The sequence below is a fragment of the Magnolia sinica genome, chromosome 3 (genome assembly GCF_029962835.1).
Source record: "Magnolia sinica isolate HGM2019 chromosome 3, MsV1, whole genome shotgun sequence".
NCBI classification, from domain to species: domain Eukaryota; kingdom Viridiplantae; phylum Streptophyta; class Magnoliopsida; order Magnoliales; family Magnoliaceae; genus Magnolia; species Magnolia sinica.
Genome location: NC_080575.1, coordinates 75,897,100 through 75,914,811, shown reverse-complemented (window position 1 = coordinate 75,914,811; position 17,712 = coordinate 75,897,100). Strand labels below are relative to the sequence as shown.

The 17,712-nt window shown below is 40.7% G+C and overlaps 1 protein-coding gene and 1 long non-coding RNA gene across 3 annotated transcripts; both read left to right on the top strand.

Moving 5' to 3' along the window:
* The first annotated feature begins 1,187 nt into the window (after positions 1–1,187).
* Positions 1,188–2,013, top strand: LOC131238566 (uncharacterized). The gene is made up of 3 exons (XR_009167927.1): positions 1,188–1,224; positions 1,359–1,445; positions 1,766–2,013. It is a non-coding gene; the product is annotated as an uncharacterized LOC131238566 (long non-coding RNA).
* A 1,189-nt stretch (positions 2,014–3,202) lies between these two features.
* Positions 3,203–4,237, top strand: LOC131238565 (origin of replication complex subunit 6-like). Of its 2 annotated transcripts, XM_058236240.1 has the most exons (3): positions 3,203–3,403; positions 3,646–3,735; positions 3,882–4,237. In XM_058236240.1, exons 1-3 carry the CDS (start codon positions 3,278–3,280, stop codon positions 3,888–3,890), a joined length of 225 nt encoding a protein of 74 aa, XP_058092223.1. In that variant the 5' UTR covers positions 3,203–3,277; the 3' UTR covers positions 3,891–4,237. The 2 variants fall into 2 exon arrangements, with proteins under 2 accessions (XP_058092223.1, XP_058092222.1); XM_058236239.1 differs by lacking the exon at positions 3,882–4,237 and having other exon boundaries at positions 3,646–3,871.
* Positions 4,238–17,712: the final 13,475 nt, after the last annotated feature.

The following is a 17,712-nucleotide window of genomic DNA, read 5'->3' as shown; positions in this document are numbered from 1 at the left end:
GAGTTAATACTTAATTTGTTGCTTAATAAGCAATTTCCCCAATAATCGCAGGTTTCTTAAATGCCTAGGGGGTCATTTCCCAACTTAATAAGCAATTGGGTACTTCTCATTTAACTGTTTGTATGTTGGCCACCAATTGGTGGTCATAGTCATCCTTTAATTTTCTTTTCATTCATTCATTTTTTTTTTTTATCTTTTTGGTTATGAGCTATGACTCATCTATAGTGTGAACCACTGCTTTAAAAAGTTGAAATAGATGTACAAATGTGCCAACTGTAGAGTCAGTAGGACCTATTGAGAAAATTTTCAAGAAAATGAAGAGTGGTGATTATTCTAACTGTGAAAACAATTCCTTGTAGGAAAATTTTTCTTTCATGTATGTTTACAAAACAATTTTCTTTTGTTGGCATAAGCATTTCTCAATAACATCTTAGAAGTAGCAAAAGACTTACTGAATCACTGGACGTTGTCACCCATCTAAGAAGAAGTAAAAGTCTTATCTGAATCATTGATTGTTGTTGTCCACCACATAATGGTCTACTAATGAATGGGTGAACAAATTGGCAAAAGATGGGGCCTTGTGTCAAATTGGCTTTTTTCCCCCTAATAATGTTCACCCATTCATAAAGAAAAATCTAGAGAACTGTTTATCATTAATCAATTCTCATTTTGCATGCCCTCGGGGCAATGCAAAGGAGCCCTGTTACAAGGGTTGCAGGAAACTCACTCTCTTCAGTTAAAGGGAGAATATGAATAGGCGATTTGTATCTGGGCCCATTGTAGGAAGATAGCCTTGGAGAAATTATAATCACCAAATTTCACAAGCATGCTAATTTAGAAATGCCATTCATTCATGAATCCAACTCATTCACTAGTTAGCACACACCATTGTATGGTTGTTGGCTCAAAATCACATGGCCTGATGTTGCCTCAAATAAGTATACTGATTTTGTTGAGTTTTCTTCTTCTTCCTTTTTTTTTTCCTTTGAGCAGTCTTAGCACATTAGTGAAAAACTCAGGAACTTTTGATTGAGGGAAACCTGAAAACAATCTAAAGGGCCTCTTGCTTATTTGAGAAATTTGTTGTTGTTTCTGATTTTTCTGGAACACTATAATCTCCAAGATCAATTCATGGAGTTATTCTACCATAAATTTGTTTGCTCCCATGAGATGCTATGCTAGTTTCGACAAATGGTGAAACCCTTGCATAATGCTGGAATTGAGGTATGGTAGATCTTCCATTGTGAGCCATGCTAACTGATTGACATGTATTTAAATTTACTGTCTTCCTTTAATATATTTCTTCAAGATTATTTTTTTTCTCAAGCTTATATGAGAAAGTAATGCTATTAGTATAGGTCATTTTGGATGTGGTCTATAACCATAATAATGAAGCTGATGATAATCATCCTTATACTGCTTCTTTTCGTGGCGTAGACAATAAGGTAATTTCTGTGTGTCCTGTTTATTTCAATGCTTTACTTTGTCACCTAACTTGTTATGGACCATCAACTGAGATAGACTAAAGGTCGTTAAGGTTGTTTTGTTGAGACATGAGTGACAATCTTAGTCAAAAATGCCATGACTAGCTGAATCTCGCACTGGGCTACTTGCTTATGTTCTTTCTTCTTAGCAAATGCTTTAGCTCTTAAATGTTACAGAATTCAACTAAACATATGTACATATTCCATTTGCTTAAATATTTAACTACTGTATAATTGTCTTGTTGCTGATTATGATCCCTTTCATACTAATCTATTTACAGGTTTATTACATGCTCGATGTTGACAACAATTCTCAATTGCTTATTTTCTCTGGATGTGGTACTTCCAATCATTCCCTTCAATTTGTCCAGCCTTTTCCATCAAAGTTCTTTCTTATGACATCTTTTAAAGCCAACTCTATTAATATACTATTAAGCTTCAATTCCTAATGAACAATGCTAAGAGAATTTGTGGCACACATGCGATATTTGGGCCACCGTCATGTCATGATCACAGTGAAACAAATCATACCAAACAGAGCATGGGAAAGACTGTTATTTTCCATATACTCATATATGAGCAATAGCTGATTTCCTTCCACACAACATCCATAGAGCTTTACAAGATGCGAGTGTTGCAAAGTAGAAATCATGCCTATCTCATCCACAAACTGATACAACATCCATAGAGCTTTATAAGATGCGGGTGTTGCAAAGCAAAAATCATGCCTAGCTCATTCACAAATGGGTATGCAAATCTATTTACAATTGGGGAATTTTTGAACTGGGTTTTGCATCATTTGAGGTTGCCATCGGAAATAATATTAAGATGCATCTCTGTTTAATTAATTTCAGTCCATTCATAGCCCTTGATTACATACAGATCTTTCCTTTAAAGAAGGAAATAAGGAATGGCCTAGAGAAGCCCTCTTATGGAATTACCGTGATCTTTCCTTCAAAATATTTTTCTATAGATGATGTGGTTCTGTATAATTTAGGAGACAGGCTTCTTGAATGGAATTACCGTGAGCTTACATTTTTTGTTTTCATTTAAACAGTCAGGCAGAAGGGGCTATCTCTATAAGACATTTATCCTCTTTCTCATTGAGTGTCTTTTAAATATTTCTTTTGAGTTGTTTTTATTTATTAAGTAATGCTTTTCTATTAGCCTAATATTAAGCAAATCTAGCTGATTTGGTGATGTTCTTTTATTTCTTTTTCATTTTTATGAGTAATTGATTGATTTTTTTTTTTTTAAAATGTAAGAAATGCCTGTTGCAGGTGTTTTCATTGAGAAATGCTAGGACGGTTGAATGTGTGATTTGGGCACATGCCCTTGAGATTTGTGCCAGTCACCAGGTGGGGAAGATTCTGATCATATCCTTGCCTAAAGTCATGTTGGTCCACTTATCTGGTTAGTGGTTAGCCACATGCATGTGGTGAATATGGACCATCTGAAAGAAAAATGACTAGCAGTCTAGATTCCATGGCCCATCAATGAGTAGACCAGCATTATTTTGTACCTGGAATGTTATTGGTGGGATCAACCTGATGAAGGATGTCACATAAATGTGTCATGTTGGCACATGTGTGATGATTCACCTCTTGGATATCTCCTTGTTTTATTTATTATTATTATTATTATTATTATTTTTTGGTGTTCTCATTGTCTATGTGAGTGAGTTCACCCTTATATGAGATGTGAACAAACATAAATCACTCATACTTCCTTGTCAGCCTGCTTGGATGTATGCAATTTTGTGTAATCTTTCTTCTGTATGTAATTGAATAATAATGTTGATTTTCAGCTATAAGGATCGATTTCTTGCTGCTTTGCCAGCACCTTGTCGAGCAGGTGCTGACTTCAGTCGGCCTGTTTTCACAGCCACTGCATTCTACTTGTGTACAAAAAGACACAAGGTAGTTAATCATTGAAATCCTTTCTTCTCTTTCCATTTCAACCTACGTGATTTTTTAAAATGTTTCTTACGCTTTAGTGTTTACTTGTTTTGCAGCTTAAAGTAGACAAGATTAAGCTTATTGAGCTCTGTGGCACATCAGAATCTGAATTTACTAGTATAATACATGCTCCTGTTAGCATTTTCTTTATTTCTACTTTTATAGCATTTTTTTCTTATTGGACTTCCGAATCATGGCTGCAGGTTTCAACTTCTATGAAGGACATATGCTTTGATGCTTTCGGTATTACAAAGGAAAAGAAAGACCCAAAAGCTGTGAAAGGGCACACTGAGGTACATGTTTTTATTGACATTTTACCAGGCCAATCTCCCTGTTCTTCCACTGCACTTCCCACATGTTCCTGTAAACTCATTTTCCTTACAAATGAATGGTTTGCATACCTTTGAGATAGGTTTCTAATTTTTGGATTGGTAATCAGAACTATTAGATGCATTACTTAGCAAAAGGAAGTATGAGGATGATGGTGATGTATCTGAGGACTCGATTGATGATGAAGATGGACTTGAGGTGGGCATGCCCCTATAAGATTGCTATGTTATACTATCCCTAGATGGATGATGCATTTATTCATGCTAGTTTGAAAGATCTGATATATATGAATGTGCATTTATGCACAAACATATCCCTGGCCCTCTCTCACATTATGTACTATCACACACTAAACAATATCTGCTTTTGTGCATCAAAGAATGTGACTATAGAGTTAATTTGCATGGGATCTCACCTAACATGTGCCTTAGATAAGCAGAATTGTGACCAACATTATCACATTGAAGGTGGCGCAACCCATCTTTTATAAACTATGAAAATTCTGTAGAAGACAAGGAATTGAATTGTCTCCTTGAAACTAATGCTTGGGTTGTGGTAATAGTGAATGCTGAAAAGTTTTTTAGAAGATGAATTGTGACGGTTTGAAAATTACTAATGCTCTTTGTCATACATCAGTTGAGCTCGTGCCTTCCCACAAATTTGAACTAGTTGGGCTTCTTCTGTTGCTTGAGTTTGTAGGGCCACTGCTTGAAGCCACTGTTTTATGTTGTAGCAGAAATTGGTCGTTCTGAAACAGAACCAGCTTTAAACCTTTGAAAGATGGTTTTTATAGTCTTAGAAGATGTAGCAGAAAATTTGTAATTTTAAGAAACATGAAAGCATAATTCATCTTCTGTTTTTTCCCCTTTCCTCCTGTCCAGCATGTGTGTTATTGTGATTGTTGTCGTGTTTTATTCTTTACCACTTTGGCTGATGAGGTTTTTTTTTTTTTTAAATGTTTTATGTTTCAAATATTTAAAAAATTCAGGTTTTGATTCTAGCATGCCAGGGCCTCTCAAATCTATACAAAGACCTTTACCGGTGCTTGTTAGAAATCTTACGGTGCTTTTTCGTAAGAAGAAAGTGTCCAGAACTTACTTATCCCGGTGCTCGAAAGGTAATTTGTCAGCGCTTATTCGCGTCAAAAAAAGGCAGAAGTAGCGGCGTTTGGACAAGCACTGGTAAAGCTTTGTTAGCGCCGTTATAGCCTTTGCCGACATACCCAATTTTTGGCACTTGTGTAGCGCCGATAACTCATTTACTGGCGCTTTTAGGTGCTTTTAGCAACACTTGTGAGTGCCGGTAAAAGTCTTTCTTGTTGTAGTGTCTCCACCTCTCTTTTTACGTGTGAACTCATTGAATAATCTTATATGTGGCACTCTATTTTCAGCCCTTTTACAGCTTCATGTTGCTGCCCTTTTAAAGCCCATTGTCTTGGAATTTAAGGTCTCATTCTTCTCTATTTTCTTGCAGGCCCTTTTTTGGAGTGCTCTGTTTCAAGAGAACCTACAAAGGTTATATCAACTTGGACATTTTTTTGTGTCAAGGTTTATTCACTGTGCATTTTGGTGAATCTTTAGTATTGATGCTGGCTTTTCTCATATGCTTAAAATTGTATAATGTGTTACTACAATTTTATTGACTTGTGCTCCTAGTTGCATGTTTTTTGGTTTAAAACTGTTCCTAAATAAGAAAAAAATACCATTCCCAAAAATTAAGAAGGATTTAGAGTTGGGTTGGTAATTAAAAATTTGCGATGGTTTTCAACCATCCCTATTTTTTTGTGACACCCTATTTCAGGAACTGTTAAGGACCATTCTAAAATTGAAATTTTTGGAATGGTTTTCAACTGTCCCTAATTTTTTGCAACACCCTATTGAACCATGGTTGAAAACCATTCCTCAATGGTTCAGGAACAGTTTTCAACCGTTCCTAAATAGGAATTTTGGTGTAATGTCTACTATTAAAGGATGTTTTCTTGATAGTTATTTTTAATAGTTTTACAAGGTGAGGTGATGTAAAAGATGGGTGTGAATCACTCTGTATGTTCATCTTCTCGTAGTTTAGATTCTTTTTATTATTCTTTATCTATATTAGTTTATATGGTTAGATGGGTTTGTAACCCTTGAAGTCTTTATTTATACTAGCTTAGATGAGTTGATCTATCAGGGCATATACTAGCAACAATAAGAGACACCATTATTATAATTTTTTTTAAATGAACAGTGGCTATGGATATTAGTCGTAGCCCTAGTTTTGACAACCGTAGTTATTATTTACTTTGGCCTATTGCTATGGATTTCGTTCTAACCTACAAATATTATCTATAGATGTATGTACATTTCACTAAAGAAAGTATGGTTATGGATAAGACCATAGCCATTGGTTATATAGCTACGAATTAAATCTGTAGCCATTGCTTCAAAAGCAATGGCTACGGTACCAATGGCTATGATCTTGCTACGGAATACAACCGTAGCCATAGATCTTTAGCTATGACTTTTATCCATAGCCTTTGACCCTTTTTTTAGTAGGAAAATTTTTTGACATCAGGGAACTTAGCCATTTCTTTGACAAGTTGGATGGTTGTTTCTAAGACTTTCGGTTAACGATTTGTGGGGGAGAAATGGGTGAACTTCTCGTTCATAGGCACATGTATTCATTGAAGAAATGACCAGTAATAGGAAGACCAACCATTTTATATAAATCCTATATCATGATGCTGACCGTGCCGATGGGGAGGTGAAATGAGTTGGTAGTTCGTGTACCAATATGGTATAGATCTGGGTAATGGGGACGACCTCAGCGCATCAAATCAGGCCTCCCCAATCTGGAAGAAAGTTCTTGCCTTGTTGCCGTTTGTTGAAGCCAAGTCATGGTGGATTATCAGGAAAGGCGAGCTAGATTTTTGGAGGGACTCCTGGTCGGACTTGGGCCCTCTCCCCTCGTGGAGTTAGTTGCCTCTCTCTTCTCAGGTGCTACAAGTCTGCGAGCTTATTGGTCCCCATGGCTAGATTGACCCAGGGAGAGCCCGATCCCTCCTCCCAATAGAGATAATGGATCACATTACTGTGGAAGGTGTTTGTACATCCCCAGAGGGGAACAGAAGGATCTGGACTCCCTCTTCTTTTGGCAATTTCAAAGTGGAGTCTGCTTGGGAAATCCTCCGGCCAGTGGGGTTAAATATCCTAGGGTAAAATGGGTTTGGCATTCTCGGATTCCTTTGAAAATCTCTCTTTTCTCTTGGAAAATTATCCACAAATGGTGGTGACCAGAATTCAAGCGAAGGGTGTCCATATGGCCTCCATATGCGTTTGCTGCCCCTCTCAGCCTAGGGAGGAATCGACCATCTTTTCACAGATGGCATCGCGGTGAGACAGATTTGGTGCCACTTCTAGCCTTTCTTCAAGGCCACAGGCAGCTCGCCCCATTCAGTGTTGGGAAGAGCAACCTTGTGGTGAACTCCCAACTCCTAGGTCTCCCTGAATAGGCTATTCCTCTTGCGTGTTCTGTTGCCATCACTTCTTTTCTGGGACATTTAACCGGAAAAGAATAGGGTGAGGTTTGACAACCCGAGGTTCGATGCTCTTAGGGTAATTTCCAGGATTCGCTGCTGGATTCAGATGCTCGGTCCATCCCTCCCCCTCCCAAGATATCTCAGTAAGTAGTTCAACTCACGCCTAGCGCAGTTGCGCATATCTTCATTTAGCAAGTTGGCATCCCACCTTGTGGTGAAGTGGCAGCAGCTGAGTAGAGGCTGGCTCAAGCTTAATGTTGACGTTTTCGCATTGGGGAACCTAGGGTAATCGGGCGGGGGTGGCCTGGTCAGAGATTATGACGGGAACTTCATATTTGAGTTCTCTTCAGGATACGGCTCAGGGTCCAGCTCTAGAGTAGAATTTGTGCCATATGGGAGGTTCTTAAAAGATGTACAGATTTGGGCTTTTCTAGGATCGAGGTAGCAAGCGACTCCAAGTCGAGTGTGGCGATTCTCTCAAAGAACTCAACTCCAGCATGGTCTTTGAGTTACTGGTGTGCTAGAAATAGGGCCTTGAGGAATTCTTTAAATGTTTCCTTCATCCGCACTCCTAAGGAGGCTAATGCGGTGGTCGACAATCTAGCTAGGAGAGGTAACGCTTCCCAAGTTACTTCTCTTTTTACTGACCAGTTCGATCTCCTAGATATCGCTAAGGGCCTTCTATTTTTGGATAAGGTAGGTTTAGGTTACTTGAGGGAGAATTAGCTCCAGTTCTTTACACGATAAGTGAGGTATCGAGCTTTTTATGATGCTCACTTAAAGCCTCTGTAAATCTCCTTCCTTATTTATGAATAAGAAAAATCTTTTGTTAAAAAAATGAGTTGGTAGTAAGGCACCAATAATTCAAAAAGCCCTTGAATATGGTCACGTCTTGACAAAAATAATCAGACATGACTTCGATTATGTTAAGGAGGTTTATCTTGATCAGGATATCTAAATGCTTCTTGATTATCAATCTAGCCCAAGCATTATAGTAGTTACGCACAGATAAGAAGCCATGAGTTATAACATCCAGAATTTTCACGGTCAGAGTTTATACTCGTGCCCGAGAAAATCGGGTGTTGATAATGTATAAATTGGATGCTTTAAAAATCGCACCTTATTATTATTATTATTATTTCATTTAGATCACATCCCGATACATTCTTGAAGGTAACATTCACAAGAATAAAATCGACCATATTGATTATTTCATCAGAGTAAAAGAATTCAGTACATAATCAAATGCCCTCTCAATGGGAGCTTATTACATTTATCGAGTTTGCAGTAGAAGAATAAAACTAAATCATAAAATTATTTTCTTATTCTTTCAGTAAAATCTTCCATAAGGAGATGGTCCTCTAGGTCTTCAATCTGTACATCACCTGCATCATCTATACAGTTGGAGATGGTCAATGCCCTACTCATAGTGGTGGTTATCCTTTAGGATTCACAATGATTCAAGAGATTCTTAAAAGTAATGTAAAGGTTCTGATACGTCTTGTACTTCACAACTATAAGAGGTATCATTATGCACAAGCAACTTACATGAGATGTGTGACTAGCAAAGTATATGCGGTTCATCACGCTTAGCAATCACACTGTGAAAAATGATTTAAAGTTACCCGATTCACCCCGTATTCCATTCTAAGGAGATTCGCCGGCGTGTCCCACGTTTAACATGGATTTATGTGGTTATCCTAAGATGACGCAATACATGACTGGAAGAATTACATGACATGATTTGTTCATGGAGTGACTATTTACGATATCCAATCCCTAAGGTAATGTAACACGCATTATGAATTACTTACATCAATTTGTGCACCACTACCCATGATACATGGAATTACGTGTCACCCCAAGGGCCGCTACTGAAAATGCATTATGTCCATGATATTTATTTAATCGGTAAAAGGGGATTCCTAACATAGTACTTGCACCAAAGAGAGAAATCCATTAAATTATGGGAGCTTTGGAATTCCAAGACACATGTCCAAGCCATTAAGGTAAATAGCAGAAGGCTAACATAATAAAGGAGATGAGTAGTAATGACTAACTCAACAAAGAGGAGAGTAACAATGGCCAACTCAACAAAGAGGAGAGTAGCAATGGCTAACTCAAGAAAGAGGAGAGTGGCAATGGCCAACTCAATAAAAGGAGAGTAGCAAGGGCTAACTTAACAAAATTAGTAAATGCAAGGGCAAGGCTTGTATCCATTGTCCTAAAAATAATGAAGATCACCCATAATTAACATCATACCATAATTCCCAAATGGTAAATAATCATTGGTGGTAAATTAAATAATTGTTGGAAGAAAGTCATAGTAACATGAAGACATGTAAAAGGCAAGATAAATCATGTCAACTTAAATTAAGATAAGCTTTAAAGGAAAAACCCTCACCTCCTAAACTTGATCTTACTCTAACCTTATTAGATTTGTGTCACATGCTCCATCTCTAGCACAATTAACATGATTCTTCTAGTTATGATATCATATTATACATGTTACATGATTATGACCTTTTTTTTGTATAATGGTCAACATGAAGTTAGATTTTTAGGTTGGGTTTGAAATATTTCCTCTTTAATTATGGATTTTCATTCTGAGTGGGTTATGGATCTCAACCGATCCCCTTAATCCACAGATATGTGATATAGCATCCTTGAGTCAATTCAAATCGACTTGCTGACTAATTAACATGCTTACGCTAAAATTTAAAGTTTAATGGAAATTTCCTCTTTAAATGTAGTAGAATAGAATAAGAAAATTTGTGCCTTACCTGCCAAGATGGTTGACATAAAATCTCCTAACTCGTTCTTGACTCATCCGTTGGACTCAATAAATCGTAACTCGGTTTGATTTGTTCTAGAAAGAAGTATGCTATTTTTGTCTTAAGATGGGTAGAATCTAACCTTATAGAGGATTGCAGAGAGTAGTATAATAGGTTGATTCATCTCAACCTGGTTGGAGTTAGATGTCTTGGTATGACCCAGATGCCAAATTTGGCAGCTGCACCGAATTGGTTCGGCAGCAGAGCTCTCCTTGTCTCTCTCTTTCCCTCATCTCTCTCTTTCTCCCTTGTCTCTCTCTCTCTCTCTATTTTTATGTCGCTAGAGGGTCTATGAGGGGGTGTTTATGTAAAATTATGGATGGGGTTTCGTACCGGAGGGAGTTTCCGACTCCGGTTACAGCAATGTGTGACGTGCCTGCACTTACGACGAGGTGGTTTCGCTGGACAGTCAACCATCCATGTCATGCCTTTCTTATTCCCCTCTTAACCACACAGGCTACTTATTGATCTTGTAAGCCACGCTGTGATCGGTTACAATTCGAAGATGGTTGCCAGACGAACTTCCTACGGTTACTGCTTCCGGCGGGGAGGACGATCGTTTACAATGGCAGATTCTTAGCCATTATGTTTTCCTCCATTCTGATGATTGCTGATGGGTTAGATGGTCCCCTAAGAGCTTCTGGACGTGGCAAATAGAAGGTTTGGGGGTCCTACAGTCGATGGTTGTGCGGAAAAGCTTCCGTATGGTGCATCTTAACTTCAGGAAAAATGGGAGAATGCTGGGATTATCTCACTTCTCTCATCTCCTATTCTTGTTAAGAGGTGTTGAAAAATCCTCTAAGGAGGATTGGACGGTTTGGATCTGATAGAGGAGTCGAGCAAGAGAGTTCTGGTGGGAGGATTTCTCGCGCACACAAGTTCTTCAGAAGTTGTTACAACATGAGAAACTTTTCACATTCTGGTTTGGTTATATATAATAGGTGGCGTCCACTGGGATGAGTGTCATAAAATCCACTTCATTCATCAGCTTCGCAAGGTTGTGTTGGGCCATGGGTGCAAATATTAAGCATATCGAAGTCCATCTTAAGAGATTTCCTACCAAGTGCCGAAACAGATTTAATCCCCATAAATGGTCCACTTTTGATAATTCGAGCTCAATTTTTAGGAAAATGTGTAGTTAAGATAGGCAAATGATTAGGCACAATTTGGTGGTTAATCGATGGTGGAAAAGTCCTAGATCTAAAATTTCACCTTTTACGTCTAAATGAAGGAGTTGGCTTCTACGTTCCACAGTATAGGATCTTGGATCGGGGCCTAAATTTTGTATGATATCGTAGTCATATGAGACCAAGGTGTGATCCAAATTTGAGTTGCGATGGACAGAAGGAAGTAGTTAGATCTGAAGATATAGGTTTATACAGAGTTTTTTTATTAAAAAAAAAATTAAGAAGAAAGAGCTTTCCATTCATAGCGACAAAATTACATGAGCTAGACATTTGGGCCCCTTCAGGAAAAAAAGGACCTGACAGGGGCCTATCGTAAAGACAAGCAATAATGGGAATGGACAAAAAGGCCCTGGAAACAAAATACAAATAGGGCTAAACAGACAACCGAGCCTAGCTACTCAACGAAAAACCTTCCTGAGCCCAGCCGAATAGCTCCAAGGCCCACTTTATTGAGGAAGAGGTTGCACCTGGCACGTTGGGGGAGAAGAGAGTACTACCTGATAAGAGAGGACACCTAAGAGCTACTGCCTAGACAGGCCATACCATCAGCAGGGTCATTACCTTCTCTAAAGATATGTGAGAAGATCACCTGACCATTCATACCAAACCTCCTGATGCAAGTCACCCAGTACGACCATTTCCAGCCGGGCTTAACTGACCCATTCAAAAAATCCATGACTAGTTTGCAGTCGGACTCCACAACTGTTTTCTGAAGGCTTAGAAGAGAGCAGAAAGCAAGGCCATCGTGAATAGCTCTCAGCTTCACAAAGACGTTAGATCCTGGCCCGTAGCCTACTGAAAATCTAAAGATGAACTCACCCTTATCACCTTTACAGATGTCGCCTCCCCCAGAGGGGCTCAGATTCCCTCTCACTGAGCCGTCCACGTTGAGTTTGAACCACCCCATTGGCAGTTTCTCCCATCTCAGCAGGAGAAGCTCTAACCCGGCGAGCAGCTGATATCCCCAAGTCAGCCATAGACAAACTGCTAGCAGGCGGATGAAAGATATCTAGGAAAAGGTTGGTTAAAGTTGACATCCCACATTTCACTTTTTCCCTAATGGTCGGCACTTGGATCTTAACCTCGTCAAATCTGGCAATGTTCTGAGCCTTCCAAAATTCCCATAGGGTGACGCACGGGGCAATTTTCTGCAAATGGGAGATTTTATCATTGGTGTGAGCTGCGTTCCACCATGCAGTCAGCGTACCTTCGACAGAGGAGTTAGATTTACTAACGATCCCAAAAATTCCACCGAAGAAAGCCCAGATCGCAGCCGCTATAGGGCTACTGATGAAGATATGGCTCAGGGACTCCACCGATCTACAAGTGGAAGAAGAATTTGTGCTACAATCACAACAGGAGGCTAAAGACACACCATGCTTCTGAATTTTCTCATTAAGAGGGATTGCCTTATGTAGGAGATGCCAGGCAAAAATGGAGATCTGCGGGCGCAGGCAAGTGTGCCAAACCCAACGTAACTAGGCCTTGGGTGGCTGATTCACTCTGCAGAGGTTCCATGCTAAACTTACCAAGAATTTGTCGCTAGGGGAGAGTGGCCAGACAAGGGAGTTTGGGCTGTCCGAAAGGAAGATACAAACCTGGAAAAGAAAATCCACAATCTACTGCAGTAGAAAATCATAGGTTGAGAGGGGAGGGGGGAGGGCCTGACGTTCTCAGGACTTTAGTTGACCCTGGTCGACAGAAGCTGCAGGGGAACTTGATGCGAGGCTAGCAAGGACAGTGGCCCCAACCCTTTCCAGTTATTGGCCCAGAAATTACAAGTTCCCTGACCAATTTGCCATCGCAAATGATGGTCCAGCAAGGGCATATGCACGTAGATCTTCTTCCACAAAGGGGAGGTGAAAGCAGAGGATCTGATCGGGCCCAAAGATGAGAGGTCCGAATGATACTTCGAGCGCACGAAGGATTTCCAAAGGTTGCCTTCTTCCTTGCATCTGATAGCCCATCCCAGCTTCAACCTAAGAGCTTTCATGGAATCAGTTAGCAACCTTACTCCCAGACCTCATTCTGATGTAGGGAAAATGATGGATTTCCACCCTATCCAGTGAAGCTTCTTCTTACTATCAGCCCAACCCCACAAAAAGTTTACAAAAAGCTACTCCAGCGAAGCTAGAACTTGAGTGGGAATAACCCTGACTGCCAAGGTATGAATCGGGATGCTACTGAGAACATGACGGACCAGGACTAGTCTGCCTGCCTGGGAGAGGCAATGCACATGTCAGCCACTAATTCAGCTCTCAATCTTGCTGATTAAGGGATGGAAGGAGCTTGGCTTCACCCTCCCGAAAGCCAGCAGGACCCCTAGGTAAATCAGGGTCGAGTTGCATTTAGCAATGCCCAACAATCCCTCGATGGTCCTGATTCTGGAGAAGGAGATTTTATTAGAGCAGAAAAGTTGTAAGACCCTACCTGAGTATCCATTTTGTTCCTTTAGGTCCCGTAGTCCTACCAGTCGAATCCTTGTGACCCATGACCTGTGAATTCTGTTTGCGGTCATCCTTAAGTCCCATCATGTAGACCTGACTCGAAACCTATGCCATTGCGACCGCATTGGCACCACGGTTCCAACTCCATGTCTCATGCATAATTCCGATATGTACATCTTAAGTTATGGGCCACACATTATATGGGCCATTGATCATACTTGTGGGACCCACCTAGACCCTTCCACGTTTCCCCATGTGGGCCCCACCCTAGTGCACTATCTCCCATGTAAGCTACCATGATTGCCTAGCCTAGCCTACCAATTATGAGTCTCTTTTGTAAAATAATCATGAGATTTCTTTTTACTTCCCCATGTATTTCTCTTCCCTAAGAAAGTCATTTTCCCAAAACCCATCATTTCCCTCCTAACTCTACTACTACTTCCCTCCTCTCTCCTTTATTCGCTCTCATTTCTCTCTTTCTCCTTTCCTTGCTAGGTGGAACGTAGACCCCTCCCTCCAAAATCCAGCAACATCTCCCTCTTCTCTCTCCCAATCCCACCACCTAAACCCCATCTCCACCATTGAAAACCTTTCCTTGGAGCTAGAAGGTCATCGTGTTGAAGAAAAGAAGAAGGATTTTAAGGTGGGTGCTCTTGTAGTTAGGATTTTCTTTAATTCCATAGATGCTCTTTCCCTCTTCTTCCATCTTAGAAGCATGTGGGGCCCATCAAATGATGATGGAGGCCCCCATGTCTTTTTGGGTGTGGCCAATGGCCCACCCCTTTGTGCATGCATGATCCATGCTTGGGCCATCCTCCATGGACCCCATCATGGTTTTCTCTCTTATGTTTAAGGATCCTTGGGTTATCTAGACCTTTGATCCTTGGTGAAGATGGCATCTCCACCATAGATCTTAAGTAGGAAGAGTTATACTCATGTAGATCCATGTAAATCATGAAATAGTGAATGTGTGTGGTTATGTGATGAGGGAAAGGGCCTCAATGTGGCAGAACTCCTTCCCTCGTGGCCAGATCCTTTTTATTCCTTTTTTTATCCCTTTATTTCTGATGTGTGTGGCCCACCTTGTGACCCGACAAGATCCAGACCGTCTAAGGAGAGTGGACGCTCATGGCAGTCCACTCTGCCAGTGCCCAAATTGCCCACAAAATGGTCACATGCATAAAAATTTTAGTGTGGGAAGGGTTTGGATATTTGTGGGGCCCACTGAGGTGGTCCATATCACAATTTTTATAGGGTGATTTCCCCTTTTAATAGTGTTTATATTTAATTTATTTAGGCTATATGTTACTGTCCAAAATTTAAGGACAGATTTTTTGGGTTGTCATGAGCGTAGATTTTAGAATGTTTTAAGGGGTGTTTGATCCCCATTAATAGGATATTCTTAGAGGTGTGGACCCCACTTAGATGCATGCCAAGTTTCACCTCCATCTGACCTCATTTAGGCATCCAAAAGAGTGGGCCAAAGGGTTGGACAATCTAGATTTTTCAGGATAGTCCAACAATATTGTTTGATAAAAACTTAAATTCATAAATTTTTCTAAAAGGATTGGGCCACTTTTCTGGACTCCACTCGATATACACATGTTAAGGGATCTTGGCCCCTTATTTTTCCAATTGTTTGGAGGTCCTGAACCCACTCTAATAGAGTGCACAAGATGAGGACAACAATATGTAGTAGCATAATTTTTTTATATAAAGAAACCATTATGTCATTGTAGAAGTTTTTGGGTCCCAACCCATTGTTCATTATGACCATCTTATTGGGGCCCACCTCTGATGTTTTAGGGCCCACTGGGCCATGATTTTTGGGGGCCACCAAGCTGGGTCAATAGCCCTACTGGACGTCCCAGCTGGGTTGACGTCCAACATGGGCTGATCGTCCCCATCTCTTAGGCTCACCATGATGATGTGTTTCATCCAATTGGTGTGGCCCATATGGGAGTGTCCACCCCTGGTGGACGTCCACTGTGGAACCCACCTTAATGTATGTGGAGCCCACCTTAATGTATGTGGAGCCCACCCACAAGGTAAGTGCAAAGTATTCAATACAATGCCATCATCATACAATACCGAAAATACTGGTAATCTACAAATCGTACATTATCGGAATAAGCAGAAAGACTGACAAGATCATGAATTATCAGAGTAAGCAGAAATACTGACAAGATCATAAATCATAAGATAACAAAGTAAGCAATATAGAATAGTTATGCAAATAAGGAGTCATAAAAAGCCAAATATCAGATGCCGAGGATGCGATGAAATATACAATTCCTAATGAGTTCACGAATAGCGTCAGCCGTATCTAGACCATATAAATATAGAAACGTAGTAACCCAAAATCCCATATACGGTGTGAATGGAATGACCATGCCGGAGTGTGAAGTCAGGATGATAGTACATAGTATCGCAGGCTATGGGGTCTATCACAAGGGACTTCTATCCAAACCAGTCCCATTCCTTAAGCTGGTCAAACTCAACCTAGATATTGCCCCCTCACTCAGGCGGGTAAGGTCACACCCCCTCCCAACCGACCACGATACAGTGAGAGACGCGGCCTCCTGGTATTCGGCCGTCATGCGCTCGTATACATCCACTCGGTCTCGACATTGGGGCGTCCTATGGTACCAAGAGGTTTTAGGAATTTTCACCTAGGGCCATCTATGGCAGCCCGATGCTAGAACAAATTTTTGGTGTCCCATCTGGCCATCAATGACATGCCTATGGAGGCTACAGCCCTGATGTCACTAGGGCGTACAGTAATCACAACACAATACAAGATGCATTAGTCATACAATCCAGTCATGCATCAATCCTGTGCATGCCATGCGCTCGTGTGAGATAACCTCCGCCTACCAAGGAGTCTCATAACAACCTGCCTAATGACATATGCGATGGTCAACCACATCTTATAACAAACATGCAGATAATGTGTATGGGCATGTATCATGATGTTATGCTGTCACATACTCATAATCAGTATTAATAACTAATATTGACAATCGGTCTCAACAATGTGGACATTTAACCAACATTGCTCCCAAGGAATAGCCCACATAGAGCCTAACATATAGTGGACTCACACAAGGGCCAAATATACAACACCATGGCCTCACTCAAGTGTGGAATACGCATTACAACGAGCCTCAAATACGGGCCGAATGCATATCACAATGAGCCTCAACTACGGGTCATATATGCATCATATAGGTCTCAACAATCAGCCTTCGCAATCGAAATCGGCCTCAACCATCGGAATCAACACTCATAATTGACCTCGATACTTAGTACCGATAATCAACATCGATGATTAGCACTGACGATTAGCATCGATAATCGGTACCGACAACTAGCATATATAAGCAAGGCGGGGTCCATAGATGGACAACCAATCAACCATAATGTAAAGATTGGCTCTTGGCCGTGGTTATATCAAATCCGATAGCACGGACCCATCCGTCTAAGGCGAATGGGGCCCACTTATTTGGGTTAACCCACGAAGAGAATGGCCTAAGAAGGCCTAATAGAAGGTCACAACGAGGACATCTAACCGTCATTGCCCATCAATGTGGACATCTAACCAACATTGCTCCTAAGGAGTGACCTACATAAGGCTAAACATATTGTGGGCCCATGGCCTCACATACAATCACGATTGTCCTCATTTACATCACATCGGCCGCGTCATGTGGGCTAACATATATCACTTTAGGCCTCATATAAGGGCTACATACACATCACTATGGGCTGCATCACATGGTCTTATTACATGCCACAGTGGGCTGCATCTCCTGGGCCTAATACACGTCACGGTGGGCTGCATCTCATGGGCCTAATGCACATCATGATAGCCGTATCGCATGGGCCTCGAATACATCACAATGTCCCATGACATATGGGCCGAAAATACATCCCAGTGGGCCGCAACACATGG

Excerpts from the sequence above, each read along its gene's own strand:
- LOC131238565 (XM_058236239.1), top strand. The coding sequence starts at position 3,278 with ATGTTGATTTTCAGCTATAAGGATCGATTTCTTGCTGCTTTGCCAGCA. Across the intron at positions 3,404-3,645 it reads TGTGTACAAAAAGACACAAG|GTTTCAACTTCTATGAAGGA; the intron begins GTAGTTAATCAT and ends TCATGGCTGCAG.